Source organism: Mustelus asterias, chromosome 13 (assembly GCF_964213995.1).
Source record: "Mustelus asterias chromosome 13, sMusAst1.hap1.1, whole genome shotgun sequence".
NCBI lineage: Eukaryota > Metazoa > Chordata > Chondrichthyes > Carcharhiniformes > Triakidae > Mustelus > Mustelus asterias.
In genome coordinates this window covers 49660921-49682713 of record NC_135813.1, presented here as the reverse complement: position 1 = coordinate 49682713, position 21793 = coordinate 49660921, and the positions used below count along the sequence as shown (strand labels likewise).

Sequence of the window (21793 nt, the reverse complement as noted above, 5' to 3'; positions counted from 1 at the left end):
TAATGGAATACGGTATTTCTGGCAGTGTTAGCCAAGTATGTTTCTCATGCTGTCCTGCCCACAGCCAATCCCAATTTATTTCAAACAAGCATTTTACCTTTTCTCTTGGAATTTTTTTCTTTCCGCACCATTCACATGTTAATGGGAATTTGGAACAGATTTCATCGTGGGCCTGTGAATGACAAACATCCAGGACATTATCACTAACTTATTCTCAGTGGTACTCCAGCAGTAATATTTGAATCAAATGGCTCTCCTCTTACATAAGAACATAAGAAATAGGAGCAGGAGTAGGCCATCTAGCCCCTCGAGCCTGCCCCGCCATTCAACAAGATCATGGCTGATCTGACGTGGATCAGTACCACTTACCCGCCTGATCCCCATCACCCTTAATTCCCTTACCGATCAGGAATCCATCCATCCGCGCTTTAAACATATTCAGCGAGGTAGCCTCCACAACCTCAGTGGGCAGAGAATTCCAGAGATTCACCACCCTCTGGGAGAAGAAGTTCCTCCTCAACTCTGTCTTAAACCGACCCCCCTTTATTTTGAGGCTGTGTCCTCTAGTTTTAACTTCCTTCTCTTGAGCCTCAGCAATCCCTCGTAGCTCATAAACACAAGCTGCTTTTGAACATTCAGAGCTTGGTGACCCAGGCACAAGCAAGTAGCAGAATGAATCAGGACCCAGAATCGATCATCCCACTGGATCCCATCATCAGTGTGAGCAGCAGGGGGTGGGGGGAGGGCGGAGGGGCAGCAGTATGTGGGGGGCGTATGAGTGGGGTTGTGTGTGTGGGGGGGGGGGGGGCGGGTGTGTGTGAGCTGCGCCTATGGGGGCTGGCTCCAAGGCGCAGGCCGGGGGGGGGGGGGGGGCGGGGGGGAGGGCGCGGGGGGGGAGGGCGCGGGCAAGGGGAGAGGGCGCGGGCAAGGGGAGAGGGCGCGGGCAAGGGGAGAGGGCGCGGGCAAGGGGAGAGGGCGCGGGCAAGGGGAGAGGGCGCGGGCAAGGGGGAGGGCGCGGGCAAGGGGGAGGGCGCGGGCAAGGGGGAGGGCGCGGGCAAGGGGGAGGGCGCGGGCAAGGGGGAGGGCGCGGGCAAGGGGGAGGGCGTGGGCAAGGGGGAGGGCGCGGGCAAGGGGGAGGGCGCGGGCAAGGGCGCGGGCAAGGGGGAGGGTGCGGGCAAGGGGGGAGGGCGCGGGCGAGGGGGAGGGCGAGGGCGCGGGCAAGGGGGGAGGGCGCGGGCAAGGGGGGAGGGCGCGGGCAAGGGGGGAGGGCGCGGGCAAGGGGGGGCGGCGCGCGCAAGGGGGGGCGGTGCGCGCAAAGGGGGGCGGCGCGCGCAAAGGGGGGCGGCGCGCGCAAAGGGGGGCGGCGCGCGCAAAGGGGGGGGTGTGCGTATGGGGGGGTGTGTGTATGGGGGGGTGTGTGTATGGGGGGGTGTGTGTATGGGGGGGTGTGTGTATGGGGGGGGTGTGTGTATGGGGGGGGTGTGTGTATGGGGGGGGTGTGTGTATGGGGGGGGTGTGTGTATGGGGGGGGTGTGTGTATGGGGGGGGTGTGTGTATGGGGGGGGTGTGTATGGGGGGGGTGTGTATGGGGGGGGTGTGTATGGGGGAGTGTGTGTATGGGGGAGTGTGTGTATGGGGGGGGGTGTGTATGGGGGGGGGTGTGTGTATGGGGGGTGTGTGTATGGGGGGTGTGTGTATGGGGGGGGTGTGTATGGGGGGGGTGTGTATGGGGGGGGGTGTATGGGGGGGGTGTATGGGGGGGGGTGTGTATGGGGGGGGTGTATGGGGGGGGTGTGTATGGGGGGGGGTGTGTATGGGGGGGGGGTGTGTATGGGGGGGGGGTGTGTATGGGGGGGGGGTGTGTATGGGGGGGGTGTGTACGGGGGGGGTGTGTACGGGGGGGGTGTGTATGGTGGGGGTGTGTATGGGGGGGGTGTGTGTATGGGGGTGTGTGTGTATGGGGTGTGTGTGTGTATGGGGGGTGTGTGTATGGGGGAGTGTGTGTATGGGGGGGGTGTGTGTATGGGGGGGGTGTGTATGGGGGGGTGTGTGTATGGGGGGGGTGTGTGTATGGGGGAGTGTGTGTATGGGGGGGGTGTGTATGGGAGGGGTGTGTGTATGGGGGGGGTGTGTGTATGGGGGAGTGTGTGTATGGGGGAGTGTGTGTATGGGGGGGTGTGTGTATGGGGGGGGTGTGTGTATGGGGGGGGTGTGTGTATGGGGGGGGTGTGTGTATGGGGGGGGTGTGTGTATGGGGGGGGTGTGTGTATGGGGGGGGTGTGTGTATGGGGGGGGTGTGTGTATGGGGGGGGTGTGTGTATGGGGGGGGTGTGTGTATGGGGGGGGTGTGTATGGGGGGGGTGTGTATGGGGGGGGTGTGTATGGGGGGGGTGTGTATGGGGGGGGTGTGTATGGGGGGGGTGTGTATGGGGGGGGGTGTGTATGGGGGAGTGTGTGTATGGGGGGGGTGTGTATGGGGGGGTGTGTGTATGGGGGGGTGTGTGTATGGGGGGGTGTGTGTATGGGGGGGGTGTGTATGGGGGGGGTGTGTATGGGGGGGGTGTGTATGGGGGGGGTGTGTATGGGGGGGGTGTGTATGGGGGGGGTGTGTATGGGGGGGGGTGTATGGGGGGGGTGTGTATGGGGGGGGGTGTGTATGGGGGGGGGTGTGTATGGGGGGGGTGTGTATGGTGGGGGTGTGTATGGTGGGGGTGTGTATGGGGGGGGTGTGTATGGGGGGGGTGTGTATGGGGGGGGGTGTGTATGGGGGGGGGTGTGTATGGGGGGGGGTGTGTGTATGGGGGAGTGTGTGTATGGGGGAGTGTGGAGCGCTGAGTCAGTGAGAATTGACGCAACAGGTCCTGTGGTTGACAATGAAGCAGCAAATGTCAGGGGGACGGAACTCAAAGAGACGATTAATGTTTCAGGGACAATCTGCAAAATGGCCATATTTTCTGCTGCTACATACGTCTCATTATTTACAAAAGTCTTTCTGAATTTGTACATTTCCAAAACCTTGGCCTGTTCATTAAACCCGAACTACATTTCCATAATGGACAATGAACTGATTGACAGGGCTTGGGCTACTTTTTTTAAAATCAGAAAACCTTTACAAAACTGAATTTCCACAGCCTAATGGGCGCAGAATCAAAAACCACTGCCTGCTTCTTTAAATAATGGAAAAGAAAAGCTCCAGCAGATTAAACAAGCTAATAGTTAACAATGCTCAGCAGCTGTTTGTTGGCAATGACCTCTCTCTCTCAGACACAGTAAGAGAGGAAGTGGAACAACATTAAATCACACGCCATTTCCAGATTTCCTCTTTCCCCCAGGCTATGTGAGGGAATTCCCTGGCTAACATCAATGGAATATTTTGTCTCCACATTTCCCGTTGCAGTCTGCCATCTATATCAGTGTTTGAGTTTTTGCTTCTAATTCTGTGGGGAGAGTTAATTATTGGAGAGACTGTTGAGACTGAGACAAGTCTCAAACTGCACATTGAGAAGAAGATTGGGATGGAGGAAGTCATAGTGCGTGTGATGTTGTTGAAGGTCAGCGTTCCTTCATTCTGCCCAGAGGCTGGTGAATGGTCATCCACCATGGTCATTAGTACAGCTTTCTGGAGGAGACATCTCTCCACTATGTTAGTCCTCAGCCAATGTCTGTTCTCAGTCACTGAGGGTTGTGACACAGGAAATGACTGGATGCCAGAGCAAGAGGGGTTTGGGCACAGTGAATTCTGAATCTTCAATGATCTCACTCAAGCTGCAGTCATTCCAAGGACGGTGGCCAGACACAACTGGGTGCATTACATCAGTTGTGGGAAGGATATTGAACATAGAGTCCCTTCTGTCCTGGCTCAATGTGTGTGTGTCATTTACTATTTAAATATTAACAGTTTACCAAATGAATCAATACTGAAACTTTCAACTGAACTAACACAAAGGAAATACTGGGACTTCACAGGCACATCCATCGTGAGAAAAGTTTCATTTGTCAGAACTGGGAACCAACATCCAACACAAGATGGGAACTCCTGGTCAGGATGGGGCTACAACTTGGACAGTCCCAGCTCTGTGCTGACTTCACTGATCTGTTGATCAGAGCACTCGATGTGAAATGAGTCTTAACCAAGAGGTTTATACAAAGTGGCAAAGAGCAAATATTCTTGAGGTTGAATTCCTCTTTTTACAGTGAAACGGCCAACAATGGAGTAATGTCAACAGAAGGGAAAGTTCTAGAATTCATCATTTCTTCCCTTGCTATCTCATTCCCATCAGATCATGCTGCCTCAATGAATGGTTATTTTTAAATAAAATAAAAACTCTACCACTGCCACACCCAGCTATGCATAGTGTCTGCTATAAGTTGCTGTGGTTCAAGAAGCCACCATCTCTTCAAGGGCAAGGAGGGATGAGCAATAAATAATGACCACACATTCTGCAAATGAACAAGAGGCTGCAACTGTGACCCATTTAGTTACTGCCACAGGAAATGCCCATAAACCGAGCTTTTGCTGTTAACATAACATTTCCAGCCAGTTGTGCAAATTGATCCCAACCTTGTTCTCATCCACGCTCTGTAGTCTCCAGTAGGAATCACTGGCTCAGTCTTTGTCTCTTTAATGCAGAGGTACTGCGCAAGTTATGACCAGCCGGCTCAGCACAGCCCGAGAAATGGTCAGGAGCTGAATTCATCATTCTCGATTACCTTTATCTCCTTGTGATGAAACAGTAATTTACAAAATTTGCAGTTAAGGTTTCTTTCAGGACACTCTCGTTCCAAGTGTCGGGAGAGGTCCAGCTGCCGTACCATCCTGCTGCATGCTTCACAAGGCTTTAACATATATTCGCACCTTCCCTCATGGTCAACCTGCAACACAACAACAAGATACAGGTGATGGGGGCAGCCAGCCCTCTGCAAGACCGCAGCAATCACAGGAGAGACAAATGTCAGGGTACTCCCGAGCTGAGGGCACTATTTATTTTCTATGAGCCAATACTTCCATCGATCTTGTCATCAACATTTGCTCACTCACACACAGTCAGCCAGCATGACACACCATCAGGTTCACTTTTTCCAAAAGTTCTGGTGAAAATTGTTACAGACATTTAATTTGACCATTTAGATAGAGGTATACTTGAAACTGAAATATCACTCTTTAAATACAATCAGCAGTTTTTTAAAGAGAAGCAACAGATCAGGTTTCAAACCATATTATTGTCTGTAGTCTCCACAATTGCTACCCCATTTAGATCAGTAAATCTTAGGGACTTTCCATTGCCTGGTACTATTTAAAAAGTCAAAGAGCTGTTGTGGACTCTCAGGGACTTTCCAAGCACCGATCAAACAAGCCACTCAGTCAACAGGCAGTGACAGCTGGTTTTGCAGTAACAATTACTGCAGGGCCGTGCTACTGCACACACAGCAGGGATAGTGCATGAAGCAGTCTACATTCCGGCCATCGCTTCAATGGGAAGTCTGTGTTTAACACTCATATCAACATTATAACTGGCTTCTGCCAGAATCTTAATCCACTTCAACAACAACTTCAACAACAAATATTGATTGGAGCCTTTATAGGTCGAATAGTTCGGATGGGGCAGTTTTTGTGCAGTGTGTGCAAGAGGGGTTCCTGACACAATATGTGGATAAGCCGACAAGAGGTGGGGCCACATTGGATTTGGTAATGGGAAATGAACCGGGCCAAGTGTTGGATTTGGTTGTGGGAGAGCACTTTGGAGATAGTGACCACAATTCGGTGTCTTTTGTTATTGCAATGGAGAGGGAGAGGGCCATGCGGCAGGGCATAGTTTACAATTGGGGGAGAGGTAATTATGATGCAATCAGGCAGGAATTATGAAGCATAGGATGGGAACAAAAATTGTCAGGGAAAGGCACAAATGAAAAGTGGAACGTTTTCAAGGAACAAATACTGCGTGTCCTTGATAGGTATGTCCCTGTCAGGCAGAGAGGAAATGGCCGAGTGAGGGAACCATGGTTCACAGAAGAGGTGGAATGTCTTGTCAAGAGGAAGAAGGAAGCGTATGTAAGGTTGAGAAAACAAGGTTCAGTTGGCTCAATGGAGGGTTACAAGTTAGCAAGAAATGAGCTGAAAAAGGGGCTTAGGAGAGCTAGGAGGGGGCATGAGAAGTCCTTGGCGGGTCGGATCAAGGAAAACCCCAAGGCTTTTTACTCATATGTGAGGAATAAAAGAATGACCAGGGTGAGGTTGGGGCCAGTCAAGGACGGCAGTGGGAATTTGTGCATGGAGTCAGAAGAGATAGGAGAGGTGATGAATGAATACTTTTCTTCGGTGTTCACCAAGGAGAGGGGCCATGTTTTTGAGGAAGAGAGGGTGTCACAGGCTGATAGGCTGGAGGAAGTAGATGTTCGGAGGGAAGATGTACTAGCAATTTTGAATAAACTGAAAGTTGATAAGTCCTCTGGGCCTGATGAAATATATCCTAGGAGTCTTTGGGAGGCAAGGGATGAGATAGCAGAGCCTTTGGCATTGATCTTTGCGTCCTCACTGTCCACGGGGGTGGTGCCAGAGGACTGGAGAGTGGCGAATGTGGTTCCTCTGTTTAAGAAAGGGAATAGAAATGATCTTGGTAATTATAGGCCGGTTAGTCTTACTTCGGTGGTCAGTAAGTTGATGGAAAAGGTCCTCAGGGATAGGATTTACGACCATTTAGAAAGATGCAGCTTAATCCGGGATAGTCAGCACGGATTTGTGAAGGGCAAGTCTTGCCTCACAAATTTGATAGAATTTTTTGAGGAGGTAACTAAGTATGTAGATGAAGGTAGTGCAGTTGATGTCATATACATGGATTTTAGTAAGGCGTTTGATAAAGTCCCCCATGGTCGGCTTATGAAGAAAGTAAGGATGTGTGGGATAGAGGGAAGTTTGGCCGATTGGATAGGTAACTGGCTATCTAACAGAAGACAGAGGGTGGTGGTGGATGGAAAATTTTCGGACTGGAAACCGGTTACCAGCGTAGTGCCACAGGGATCAGTGCTTGGTCCTCTGCTATTTGTAATTTTTATAAATGACTTGGAGGGTGAAGGGTGGATCAGTAAATTTGCTGATGACACCAAGATTGCTGGAGTAGTGGATGAGGTGGAGGGCTGTTGTAGGCTGCAAAGAGATATAGATAGGATGCAGAGCTGGGCTGAAAAATGGCAAATGGAGTTTAACCCTGACAAATGCGAGGTGATTCATTTTGGTAGGACAAATTTAAATGTGGATTACAGGGTCAAAGGTAGGGTTCTGAAGAAAGTGGAGGAACACAGAGATCTTGGGGTTCATATCCATAGATCTCTGAAGGTTGCCACTCAAGTGGATAGAGCCGTGAAGAAGGCCTATAGTGTGTTGGCGTTCATTAACAGGGGGTTTGAGTTTAAGAGCCGTGGGGTTATGCTGCAACTGTACAGGACCTTGGTGAGACCACATTTGGAATATTGTGTGCAGTCAGGTCACCTCACTATAAGAAGGATGTGGAGACACTGGAAAGAGTGCAAAGGAGATTTACCAGGATGCTGCCTGGTTTTATGGTCTTATGAGGAAAGGTTGAGGGAACTTGGGCTTTTCTCTTTGGAGCGGAGGAGGTTGAGAGGAGACTTGATAGAGGTTTATAAGATGATGAGGGGGATAGATAGAGTGAACGTTCAAAGACTATTTCCTCGGGTGAATGGAGTGGTAACTAGGGGGCATAACTATAGGGTTCATGGTGGGAGATATAGGATGTCCGAGGTAGGTTTTATACTCAGAGAGTGGTTGGGGTGTGGAATGGACTGCCTGCAGTGATAGTGGAGTCAGAAACTTTAGGAACATTTAAGAAGCTATTGGATAGGCACATGGAGTACTTCGGGATGATAGGGAGGAAATAGCTTGATCTGGGTTTCAGACAAAGCTCGGCACAACAACATGGGCCAAAGGGCCTGTTCTGTGCCGTACTGTTCTATGTTCTATGTTCTAACAACAAGTCCCAATAATCTAGTTTGGCCAAAAACTTTAATATTTACTGTTAATGCAATAAAGCCTGCTGTGATCACACAAATGGAGGTTCAGTCGGAGGAATGCCCATTATTGTACAGAGATTAAATGTCCCATCGAGTGATTTAACATTTCTCTAAAGATGCTGACTCATGCTGGGGTGCAGTTTCAAGGCAGTCACAGGCCTGCAGTAATATTCCAAACAATCTGCTCTCTCAGGGTTTCCCAAACTTTTACAGCCACAAAACCCCTGGTAACCTCCCAAGAGCATCGGGGAACCCCAAACATGTCAAAGACACGTTTTTGCCGTGAAATAGGGCAAACACAAACAAAATCTATACAAGTATTTTCTAGTTATGTGGATAAAACCACAAAGTATGTGCATTGTCCCCCCCCCTTCCCCATTGCTCCTCACATCAGCTTCTCCCATGGGAAAATTATCACACAATTTCTCTTAGAATTTTTCTTACCCTCTACTGTCTCCATTGCTCCTCCAACTGCTGCTTTCACCATTCCTACTGTTCCTCCAATTGCTGCCTCCAGCATTCCTTCCATTCCCCCAACCGCTGCCTCCATCACTCTTCTCGCCCGCGTCTCTCCTCTGACCTCTACCTCCTGTGCTTTTGTTTTCTCTTCTGCACCATTTTCCCCATGGCTCCTCCAGCCACTCTGGCCCCCGCCTCCACTTTTATGCTTGGCACGCAACAGAAAACCAAAAATTCAAATTAGCCAATCGCAGCCAGGATTCCACATTGGGGCGGCACGGTAGCACAGTGGTTAGCACTGCTGCTTCACAGCTCCAGGGTCCCGGGTTCGATTCCCGGCTCGGGTCACTGTCTGTGTGGAGTTTGCACATTCTCCTCGTGTCTGCGTGGGTTTCCTCCGGGTGCTCCGGTTTCCTCCCACAGTCCAAAGATGTGCGGGTTAGGTTGATTGGCCAGGTTAAAAAATTGCCCCTTAGAGTCCTGGGATGTGTAGGTTAGAGGGATTAGTGGGTAAAATATGTGGGGGTAGGGCCTGGGTGGGATTGTGGTCGGTGCAGACTCGATGGGCCGAATGGCCTCCTTCTGCACTGTAGGGTTTCTATGATTTCTATGAACTGGCTACTGATAGGCTGATCAGAAGCCAATGCTCAGAGAGGCCAGTTTCTGATTGGACAATTTGATTTTTGTGGGCATTGCCCCCTTGCTCTTCTTTTCATATCTTTGCGACAATGTTCTTCTTGAGCTGACTCTCACATGTTTTGTTTCAGGCGCTTATATATATATTTTTTTTAATGCTGGTGTTTTGCCAATCATCATCACATGGCTCCCAAACTTCCACAGAACCCCCTGAAGCCTCTCACAGAACTCCTAGGGGTCCCTCGCAAAACCTGGTTTGGGAACCCCTGTGTTATCTCAACTCAAGCTGTTGGACAATGGGAAATCAATCCTGATCTCATTCTCACTCGGAGCTCACGGGAATACTTCCCAGCAGGATCAGAATGTTGCTCTGAGATACCAGGAATAAGGGAAACATCCTGTTCTTTTCCAGCTGAAAGCAGTAACTGCAGATCAAACCAGGCTCCTCATTCTTAGTCCCACATGCTGCACTCCCCACATCTAAACGACACCCTCAAGCAGACCACGATTCCCACCATTCCAATACATGGAAGATGGCACCATGGATACTGAATGAAAACCCTTTGACTGTAGAAGGAGCACGTTCTGGTTTCCATTCAAACAACATTGAATAGGAACCCATGTTTAAAATAAAAAGTGTGCACCTTCCAAATGTTACGTTTGTTAAAGCAACAACCAAGCCATAGAGACCAAATATTCCCAGTTTCAATTGCAACACAACAGTAACTACACTTCAAAAAGAAAGAACTTGACTAACTGTAATGCACAATCTTCAATGATGCTGGGTGAAATTGCTCCGGTTCAGACGCAGCTGGAGATTTTGCAATTGGCTGAATTGTCAACTGGAGTCCCTGCTCAGAATAACTGTCTGGTGATAAGTTATCCCGAGTATATTCAAGCAGAGATGTACATGCCCAATAATAAAGCAGTGCCTTCAGGAGAGGGATAGGAGAGCCAAGCAGATTTATTACTAATCGCCGTGTTGAACTTATGGGACCCAGTCGTACTATCGAGGGTTTCAGCACAAAAGGAAGCTACTTACCCACCCAGTCACTGCTCAGTTTAACAAGCCAAAATCTGTCAAACACAACTTGTCTTTAACAAAATACACGTTCACTGTCCCTGATTAATGGATGCATTTCCAAATTCCTATCCACTTCATTTCTAATGGCAAGGTTTGTCCACAACTCACAAGAGACTAGCTGGTTTCTACTGACCTAGTTTACCAGTCTCTCTCTCTTTGAGCAGATATCCAGCCCTGAGTCCAGTGAGTCATCCAACTCCAATGTTGCACTATCCTCTTCCAGAAGGAATCCCAGTTTTTGTGCCCTAACTTCCCAGTTTTTGTGTTTTGTATTGTCCTCTAGTAAACATTCCTAATCCTATTGTAATAACAATGCTAAATATTCCAGAGCTCTGCCATCCTCCATAATTAAATTCAATCATTTGCAAGCAGTCCCATCTTTTCTCACTGTTCTCTGACATTTAGTGGTTATTAAATTAGAGTAAATTGGAAGGAGGTATTCTCGGGGAAATGTACTGAAGAGAGGTGGCAGTTTTTCAAGGAACGTCTGTCGAGAGTTCTACAGTAAGAAGTTTAACACCAGGTTAAAGTCCAACAGGTTTATTTGGTAGCAAAAGCCACACAAGCTTTCGGAGCTCTTAGCCCCTTCTTCAGGTGAGTGGGAGCACTTCAGCGGTCACGGGCATTCGGCCTCTGATATTCGGGTAAGCGTTCTCCAAGGCGGCCTTCGCGACACACGACAGCGCAGAGTCGCTGAGCAGAAACTGATAGCCAAGTTCCGCACACACGAGGACGGCCTCAACCGGGATATTGGGTTCATGTCACACTATTTGTAACTCCTACAGTTGCGTGGACCTGCAGAGTTTCACTGGCTGTCTTGTCTGGAGACAATACACATCTTTTTAGCCTGTCTTGATGCTCTCTCCACTCACATTGTTTCGTTTCTTAAAGACTTGATTAGTTGTAAGTATTCGCATTCCAACCATTATTCATGTAATTTGAGTCTGTGTCTTTATAAGCTCTGTTTGTGAACAGAATTCCCACTCACCTGAAGAAGGGGCTAAGAGCTCCGAAAGCTTGTGTGGCTTTTGCTACCAAATAAACCTGTTGGACTTTAACCTGGTGTTGTTAAACTTCTTACTGTGTTTACCCCAGTCCAACGCCGGCATCTCCACATCGAGAGTTCTACACTCAGTGTCTAGAGTTCTTCCTTTGGACTCATGGTGAACGATCACTGAAACAACTATATGATGACATCAACAAGTTCCATCCCACCATCAGACTCACCATGGACTACTCTCCGGAATCAGTTGCATTCTTGGACACACGCATCTCCATTAAGGATGGTCACCTCAGCACCTCACTGTACCGCAAGCCCATGGATAACCTCATGATGCTCCACTTCTCCAGCTTCCACCCTAAACACGTTAAAGAGGCCACACCCTACGGACAAGCCCTCCGAATACACAGGATCTGCTCGGATGAGGAGGATCGCAACAGACACCTCCAGACACTGAAAGATGCCCTCATAAGAACAGGATATAGCGCTCGACTCATCAATCAACAGTTCCGACGCGCCACAGCGAAAAACCGCACCGACCTCCTCAGAAGACAAACACGGGACACGGTGGACAGAGTACCCTTCGTTGTCCAGTACTTCCCCGGAGCGGAGAAGCTACGGCATCTCCTCCGGAACCTTCAACATGTCATTGATGAAGACGAACATCTCGCCAAGGCCATCCCCACACCCCCACTTCTTGCCTTCAAACAACCGCGCAACCTCAAACAGACCACTGTCCGCAGCAAACTACCCAGCCTTCAGGAGAACAGTGACCACGACACCACACAACCCTGCCACAGCAACCTCTGCAAGATGTGCCGGATCATCGACACAGATGCCATCATCTCATGTGAGAACACCATCCACCAGGTACACGGTACATACTCTTGCAACTCGGCCAACGTTGTCTACCTGATAGGCTGCAGGAAAGGATGTCCCGAGGCATGGTACATTGGGGAAACCATGCAGACGCTGCAACAACGGATGAATGAACACCGCTCGACAATCACCAGGCAAGACTGTTCTCTTCCTGTTGGGGAGCACTTCAGCGCTCACGGGCATTCGGCCTCTGATATTCGGGTAAGCATTCTCCAAGGCGGCCTTCACGACACACGACGGCGGAGAGTCGCTGAGCAGAAACTGATAGCCAAGTTCCGCACACATGAGGACGGCCTCAACCGGGATATTGGGTTCATGACACACTATTTGTAATCCCCACAGCTTGCCTGGACTTGCAGAGTCTCACTGTCTGGAGACAATACACATCTCTTTAGCCTGTCTTGATGCTCTCTCCACTCACATTGTTTATATCTTAAAGACTTGATTAGCTATAAGTATTCGCATTCCAACCATTATTCATGTAAATTGAGTTTGTGTCTTTATATGCCCTGTTTGTGAACAGAATTCCCACTCACCTGAAGAAGGGGCTTGGAGCTCCGAAAGCTTGTGTGGCTTTTGCTACCAAATAAACCTGTTGGACTTTAACCTGGTGTTGTTAAACCTCTTACTAGAGTTCTACAGGACAACGTTCCGAGCAGACAGGGAGGAGTTGGTAGGTTAAAGGAACCGTGGTGCACAAAAGCTGTGCGGGACCTAGTCAAGAAGTAAAGGAAAGCATACAAAAGGTTCAGAGAGCTTGGCGAAGATAGGGATCTAGATGAGTATACGGCTTGTAGGAAGGGACTAAAGAAGGAAATTAGGAGGGCCAGAAGGGGTCACGAGAAGGCCTTGGCAGGTAGGATTAAGGAAAACCCGAAGGCGTTCTATAAATATGTGAAGAGTAAAAGGATGAGACGTGAAGGAAAAGGGCCTATAAAAGGTGAAGGTGGGAAAATCTGTACAGAACCAGCAGAAATGGCAGAGGTGCTTAATGAGTATTTTGCCTCGGTTTTCACAGAGGAGAAGGACCTGGGTGGATGTACTGTGGGCTTGCGGTGGACTGAAAAGATTGAGTATGTGGACTTTAACAAAGAGGTTGTGCTGGAATCGTTGAATGGCATCAAGATAGATAAGTCGCCGGGTCCGGATGGGATGTACCCCAGGTTACTGTGGGAGGCGAGGGAAAAGATTGCAGAGCCTCTGGCGATGATCTTTGCGTCGTCGATGGAGACGGGAGAGGTGCCGGAGGATTGCGGATGTGGTTCCTATTTTCAAGAAGGGGAATAGGGATAGCCCAGGAAATTTCCGACTGGTGAGTCTAACCTCAGTGGTTGGTAAACTGATGGAGAAGATCCTGAGGGACAAGATTTATGAGATTACTCAGCATGGCTTTGTCAAGGGCAGATCGTGCCTTACGAGCCTGGTGGAGTTCTTCGAAAATGTGACTAAACACATTGACGAAGGGAAAGCGGTAGATGTGGTTTATATGGATTTTAGCAAGGCGTTCGATAAGGTCCCCCATGCAAGGATTCTAGAAAAAGTGAGGGGGCATGGGATCCAAGGTGCTGCTGCCCCGTGGATCCAGAACTGGCTTGCCCAAAGGAGGCAGAGAGTGGGTATAGATGGGTCTTTTTCTAAATGGAGGTCGGTCACCAGTGGTGTGCCCCAGGGATCTGTTTTGGGACCCTTGCTGTTTGTCATTTTCATAAATGACCTGGATGAGGAAGTGGAGGGATGGGTTGGTAAGTTTGCCGACGACACGAAGGTTGGTGGGGTTGTGGATAGTCTGGAGGGACATAGATAGGATGCAAGACTGGGCGGAGAAGTGGCAGATGGGCTTCAACCCAGATAAATACGTAGTGGTCCATTTTGGCAGGTCAAATGGGCTGAAGGAGTACAATATAAAGGGAAAGACTCTTAGTACTGTGGAGGATCAGAAGGACCTTGGGGTCCGGGTCCATAGGACTCTAAAATCGGCCCCGCAGGTGGAGGAGGTGGTTAAGAAGGCGTATGGTGTGCTGGCCTTTATCAATCGAGGGATTGAGTTTAGGAGTCCGGGGATAATGATGCAGCTATATAAGACCCTCGTCAGACCCCACTTGGAGTACTGTGCTCAGTTCTGGTCGCCTCACTATAGGAAGGATATGGAAAAGATTGAAAGGGTGCAGAGGAGATTTACAAGGATGTTGCCTGGATTGAGTGGCATGCCTTATGAGGATAGGCTGAGGGAGCTCGGTCTTTTCTCCTTGGAGAGACGTAGGATGAGAGGAGACCTAATAGAGGTATATAAGATGTTGAGAGGCATAGATCGGGTGGACTCTCAGAGGCTTTTTCCCAGGGTGGAAACGGCTGCTACGAGAGGACACAGGTTTAAGGTGCTGGGGGGTAGGTACAGGGGAAATGTTAGGGGGAAGTTTTTCACACAGAGGGTGGTGGGCGAGTGGAATCGGCTGCCGTCAGTGGTGGTGGAGGCAAACTCAATAGGGTCTTTTAAGAGACTCCTGGATGAGTACATGGAACTTAATAGGATGGAGGGTTATAGGTAGGCCTAAAAGGTCGGGATATGTTCGGCACAACTTGTGGGGCCAAAGGGCCTGTTTTGTGCTGTAGTTTTTCTATGTTTCTAAATGCTTCACCTTTTCCTTTCACATTATCTCCTAACTTTTTTACTTCTCCCCTTTAAGCCCTCGATCCCTCTTTTCAGTTCCCCATACAACTTCTTATATTTGTTTTCTGGAGTGCTGTTAACCCCAGCTTTCTCTTGTGCCTCTCTTAAAATTTTAGATTTATTTTCATCTCCTTTTATCCACAGAATTTTTTAATGTATTCACTTTTCTCCTTAAAAGGAATAATTTTATTTTTACTCCATCATCTCACAGATTCTGATTTTCTAACTTTTCCCCTGTTAATTGGTGCCGGATTCCATATCTTGCCTTTTGTGGATTTCATCATCTGTAACTTTCTTGTTTTTTCACTCTTCAATCCACTGTCAGAATGAGTTTGCATTGTAGTGCTACTTGCCCATTCTCTCATATTGGTTACTTTCAGTCAGAATACTAGAGTGGTGGTTTCTTCACATTCATTTCAGCCTTGAAAACGGTGACATTTCATATTCAAACTACAACTAACAAAAGCACAAACCTGAAACTAAAAACCCACAACAACTGCCTGTGAACAATCCCCAGTTATAATCTCAAATTTCATCTTAGTATGGAAATGTGAAAACAGGTTTCTCAACCCCTGCTGGTAATCAACTCAGCCAGAACTAAGATGGAACTTGCACGAGTCCTTACGGGGAATGAGATCAGAACTAACACATCCTTAGAGTTTAATCACCCTGAAAGGTTTATGAAAATTTGAATCATTTGGTTTCTGTGCATAGCTGGAGATTTTCCTGTAATGGGTTCTCTGCCCATGTCCTTCACTTTGGAAATCCCCATTCACAGGATCCAATCTTTACATCTTATTCCACCACAAGGTGAGTTACAAACCCCATTTCTTCTTTATCAACAAATACTACCTACTTTCACCTCCATGACATTGCCCACAACCACACCCATCTGCTGCTGAAACCCTCATCTGTATTTTTATCACCTCCAAATTCCATTCTTCCATTTTTCTGCTAATCAGCTTTTCCAGCTTTCAGAACAAAGAGAACAAATAAAATTACAGCACAGGAACAGGCCCTTCGGCCCTCCAACCCTGCAGCCCGACTGAACTAAAACCCCCTGCTCTTCCAGGGATAATATCCCTCTATTCCCATCCTATTCATGTATTTGTCAAGACACCCCTTAAAAGTCACTATCATATCTTTTCCCACTACCTCCCCCAGCAGCGGGTTCCAGGCACCCACCACCCTCTGTGTAAAAAACTTGCTCCTCACACCTTAAACCTATGTCTCCTTGTAATTGACTCTTCCACCCTGGGAAAAAGCTTCTGACTTTCCACTCTGTCCACACCCCTCATAATCTTGGAGACTTCGATCAGGTCGCCCCTCAACCTCCGTCGCTCCAGTGAGAACAAACCAAGTTTCTCCAACCTCTCCTCATAGCTAATGCCCTCCATACCAGGCAACATCCTGGTAAATCTTTTCTGTACCCTCTCCAAAGCCTCCACATCCTTCTGATACTGTGGCGACCAGAATTGATTTGATTTATTATTGTCACATGTAAAGTACTGTTTCTTGTACGCTACACAGACAAAACATACCGTTCATAGAGAAGGAAAGGAGAGAGTGCAGAATGTAGTTTTACAGTCATAGCTAGGGTGTGGAGAAAAATCAACTTAATGCAAGGTAAGTCCATTCAAAAGTCTGACAGCAGCAGGGAAGAAACTGTTCTCGAGTCGGATGGTATGTGACCTCAGATTTTTGTATCTTTTTCCTGACAGAAGATGGAAGAGAGAACGTCCAGGGTGTGTGGGGTCCTTAATTATGCTGGCTGCTTTGCCGAGGCAGCAGGAAGTGTAGACAGAGTCAATGGATGGGAGGCTGGTTTGCCTGATGGATTGGGCGACATTTACGACCTTTTGTCACTCCTTGCGGTCTTGGGCAGAGCAGGAGCCATACCAAGCTGTGATACAACCAGAAAGAATGTTTTCTATGGTGCATCTGTAAAAGTTGGAGAGAGTCGTAGCTGACATGCCAAATTTCCTTAGTCTTCTGAGAAAGTTGGTGGGCTTTCTTCACTATAATGTCGGCATGGGGGGACCAGGACAGGTTGCTGGTGATCTGGACACCTAAAAACTTGAAGCTCTTGACCCTTTCTACTTCGCCCCCGTTGATGTAGACAGGGGCATGTTCTCCTTTACGCTTCCTGAAGTCGATGATAATCTCCTTCGTTTTGTTGACATTGAGGGAGAGATTATTGTTGCCGCACCAGTTCACCGGATCCTCTATCTCATTCCTGTACTCTGACTCGTCACTATTTGAGATCCGACCCACTACAGTGATGTCGTCAACAAACTTGAAAATCGAATTGGAGGGGCATTTGGCTGCACAGTCATAGGTGTATAAGGAGTATAGTAGGGGGCTGAGAACACAGCCTTGTGGGGCACCGGTGTTAAGGATGATCGTGGAGGAGGTGTTGTTGCCTATCCTTACTGATTGTGGTCTGTGAGTTAGGAAGTTCAGGATCCAGCCGCAGAGGGAGGTGCCAAGGCCCAGGCCCCAGAGTTTGGAGATGAGCTTCGTGGGAATAATAGTGTTGAAAGCTGAGCTATAGTCAATAAATAGGAGTCTGACATAGGTGTCCTTGTTATCTAGGTATTCCAGGGTTGAGTGCAGGGCCACGGAAATGGCGTCTGCTGTGGACCATGTGCGACGGTAGGCAAACTGTAATGGACACTAAATTCCAAGTGCAACCTAACTAAGGTTCTATAAAGCTGCAACGTGACTTGCCAATTTTTAAAATCAGTGCCCCAGCCGGCTGAAGGCAAGCATGCCGTATGCCTTCTTGACTACCTTCTCCACCTGCGTTGCCACTTTCAGTGACCTGTGCACCTGTACATCCAGATCCCGCTGTCTATCAATACTCTTAAGGGTTCTGCCATTTACTGTATATTTCCCATCCATATTAGACCTTCCAAAATGCATTACCTCACATTTGTCGGGATTAAACCCCAACTGCCATTTCACCACACAAGTCTCCAACCGATCTACATCCTGCTGTATCCTCTGATGGTCCCCATCCCTATCCGCAATTCCACCAATCTTTGTGTCATTCGCAAAATTACTGATCAAACCAGTTACATTTTCCTCCAAATCATTTATATATATTACAAACAGCAAGTGTCCCAGCACTGATCCCTGAGGAACGCCACTTGTCACAGCCCTCCATTCAGAAACACACCCTTCCACTGCTACCCTCTGTTTTCTACAACTGACAGTAAGAAGTCTCACAACACCAGGTTAAAGTCCAACAGGTTTATTTGGTAGCAAATACCATCTATAAACCTGTTGGACTTTAACCTGGTGTTGTGAGACTTCTTACTGTGCTTACCCCAGTCCAACGCCGGCATCTCCACATCATTCTACAACTGAGCCAGTTCTGTATCCACCTTGCCAGCTCACCTCTGATCCCATGCGACTTTACCTACTGTGCCAGTCTGCCATGAGGGATCTTGTCAAAGGCATTACCGAAGTCCATGTCGACAACATCTACTGCCCTACCCTCATCAATCATCTTCGTCACTTCCTCTAAAAACTCGATCAAGTTCGTGAGACACGACCTCCCCTTCAAAAAAACCATGTTGCCTCTCGCTAATACGTCCACTTATTTCCAAGTGGGAGTAAATCCTGTCTCGAAGAATCCTTTCCAATAATTTCCCTACCACTGATGTAAGGCTCATCGGCCTGTAATTACCTGGATTATTCTTGCTACCCTTCTTAAACGAAGGAACAACATTGGCTATTCTCCAATCCTCTGGGACCACCCCTGTCCGAAAGCTTGTGGCTTTTGCTACCAAATAAACCTGTTGGACTTTAACCTGGTGTTGTTAAACTTCTTACTGTGACCTCCCCTGTAGCCTGTGAGGATACAAAGATTTCTCTCAAGGCCCCAGCAATTTCTACTTTTTCAATTTCAATTCATCAGAACTCTTATTACTAGAGGGGCATTCTGGAGACCCAAGTTCGATTTCCGGCTTGGGTCACTGTCTGTGGGGAGTTTGCGCATTCTCCCCACATCTGCGTGGGTTTCCTCCGGGTGCTCCGGTTTCTTCCCGCAATCCAAAGATGAGTGGGTTTGGTGGATTGGCCATGGTAAATGCACGGGGTTACGGGGATAGTGTGGAAGGGAGAGCCTGGGTGAGATGCTCTTTCGTAGAGTCGGTATAGATTTGATTAGTCGATTGGCCTCTTTCTGCAATGTAGTGATTCTAAATACCCCAGCCAGCCCCACTGCTTTCACAAGAATATCTCCCTTGGCTAGTCCCTAATCAGCTGCACACTTCCTTTAACCACCCTTTTATTATTTATGTATTTATGCAAAACCCTTAGGCTCCCTTTTATATTAACCGCTATTCCATTTTTGTAACATCCCTTTCATTTGCCTTTTGAGATCTCTTCTATACTTTATATTCAATTTGGTTATCTGCTCTATTTTGAACCTGGCAACTATCAGACGTTGCTTGAGTTCACAATTGTTCCCTGAAATTTTGCTCCTGTCCTAAAAGGAAAGGTGTGTAAAGCTGCCCAGGTTTGGAGGCTGTCATTCTGTGTGTGTGGCCTCAGACAGTGAGTGATTCTTGGAAGGAAAGGCCAAGTCAAACCCTAACCTCAGCCAATGTCCACACTCGCCAAGTACTCCAGCAGGATGCACTAGATAGCAATAGGAACTCTGCCAGATATTCCATCCCTCAGCCCACAACAACATTTCCACAACAGCCAAGGATGCCATCAGACCCACTGTATAGTTCCAGACATTCATGTAAAATTTTCCGTTTCTGTTTTAACTCTTTCCTCTCACCTCGTATTCCTTAATGGTGCCTTTCCAAGTGCATCCCTCATTGTTACAAACTGCGGGCAGATTGTCCAGTTCCCTGCGAGCTGCATTGTCTGGGAAAGCCTAAAAGAGGGAAGAACAATACAACAATTCCAGGAACTTGCTTTTGTACAGTGATTTGGATCAATATCCGCTAAGGATGGGGTGGGGAACTGTGACTTAGCATGTGACAGATAAGCCATTTGGCCCAAATGGGATAGACCAATGTTTATGCTCCACATGAATCTCCTCCTATATCTATCTTTCTTTCCCTCACATCCTCGTGTGTTTATCTACCTTCTCCTTAAATGCATTTCTGCTATTCATTATAATGATTCCAGGCGGTAGGAAGCTCTCCATTTTAACCACTCTTTTGGAATTCCCTATTGGATTTATTAAATTTTATATCTGAAGCCCCCTAATTTTCAGGGCGGCACGTTGGTATAGTGGTTAGCACTGCTACTTCACAGCGCCAGGAACCAGGATTAGATTCCCGGCTTGGGTCACTGTCTGTGTGGAGTTTGCACGTTCTCCCAACGTCTGCTTGGGTTTACTCCGGGTGCTCCGGTTTCCTCCTACAGTCCAAAGATGTGCAGGTTAGGTGCACTGGCCATGATAAATTCTCCCTCAGTGTACCCGAACAGGCGCCGGAGTGTGGCGACTCGGGGATTTTCACAGTAACTTCATTGCAGTTTAGTGTAAGCCTATTTGTGGCACTAATAAATAAACTTTACTTTTAACTTTAATTTTGGTCGCCACTAGTGAAACATCTTCTCTAAGACAAGATGGATCAGCAATAGTGGGTGGGAATCCTGATACAACCATACAGTTCTCGAGATGGGCGGGGTCAGATGGGTTGAATGGCTTATCTCAACTACAACACATACAGCAGCAAAATTGCTAAAACCACAAATGCAGTTAACTTTTCAGAAAAAGCAAACTCATTTTGTGCTGTTACTCAACTTGATTCCCATATACCAGGAAAGCTAAATACACTTCAACATTGATGCTTTCAATTTATCCTCCCATTCTACTCCTCTCAGGTGACAGCCTATACCCATCAGTACTGTGCTCCAATGCTATAGTGTGACTTTCCACTACAGATATCCTCATGTCAAACAGTCCAAGCTCAGGTTACTGGGCAGATTAAAGCTCATTCTATCCTGCCAAACCCTCTCCTGAATAATGGAACACATGAGATGGGGGCTGTGCCCTGTGATGGGACATCACCAGAAACAGGAAAAGGTGATAGGTGCAACTATTCGATTCCTTTTCTAACAGTGTCTGGAAGCTGGGGTAACCCTAGCTCCTACCAGCATCCCCATGACTTCTTTTACCAGATAACATTTTTATTGTACTTTGAATGTGGAAATATATCCCGGGGATGCAGAGGGGCACAATCAGGAAAATGAACGTGGAACCAAGGGAGGAGTAATCAAGAGAATAAGCAGAAGCTTGGGCAATGAAAAGGAAATGTAGATGAAGAGGTAGGGAAGTAGAGGTAGACATTTCCAAATGTCAGCCGAGGTGAGGCCCAGCCCGAGAGGGTTGTGAAAGATTGAGTGGAAGTGATACTAAAGTGGACAGAGTCAAGAGGAAGCATGTCTATAGGAATGGAAGAAATTGAAGAGCTAGGCATCTTCATGAAGACAGCCTGAACTCCAGTTGCAGTCGAACAGTACGCAGCCTGGTTGCTCCATAGTGCATAATGATCTTTACAAAATAGAGACAAAAGAAATGGCAAAATACAAGAGGAGCCGCTTTATGAAAAGGTGGTAAGTTTATGGAACAGAATAATGACACAAGTGGAAAGAATTTTAATGAGTTTCAAGCAGGAACTAAACAGGTTCTTATTAATATTTGGGATTAAGGATTATCAGAGGTTATCCAGTAGAATATTGTGAAAAGGCAAACTAGATCAGCCTCTCCTGTCAAATGTTATCATCTCACCAAGATCTCCATTATCCAATCAGGGTTGAAAAAGGTCAGTCTATCTGTCACCTGATCTGTGAGATAGACTGGGACATTTGTGCAGGATTTTATAAATAAATCCATGCCGAGTTCTAGCTGGTAATGCCCAGATTGAGCTAAAGACAACTCGTATTATGTTCATTGTCTGCAGTATTTAAAACTTTGTGGATTTTACTTACCGAACTCGCATCCAAAAGAGACAAAGGTTCTTCATAAATATCCTCTTCGATGCAGGCTGCACATTTCTGTGGGCCAGTG

At 47.7% G+C, this 21793-nt stretch overlaps 1 protein-coding gene across 9 annotated transcripts in view; it reads right to left on the bottom strand.

Moving 5' to 3' along the window:
• The window catches only part of LOC144502604 (TNF receptor-associated factor 2-like), a 109740-nt gene that overhangs the window by 42933 nt on the left and 45014 nt on the right, over positions 1 to 21793 (bottom strand). For 7 of the 9 annotated variants that reach the window (XM_078226729.1, XM_078226732.1, XM_078226728.1 and 4 more), the window contains 4 exons: positions 21715 to 21793; positions 19550 to 19648; positions 4711 to 4872; positions 98 to 172 (listed from right to left, as the gene is read on the bottom strand). In XM_078226729.1, coding sequence (XP_078082855.1) covers positions 98 to 172; positions 4711 to 4872; positions 19550 to 19648; positions 21715 to 21793 — 415 coding nt within the window. The remainder of the gene's footprint in view (positions 1 to 97; positions 173 to 4710; positions 4873 to 19549; positions 19649 to 21714) is intronic. The other 2 variants (XM_078226736.1, XM_078226735.1) reach the window with 2 other exon arrangements.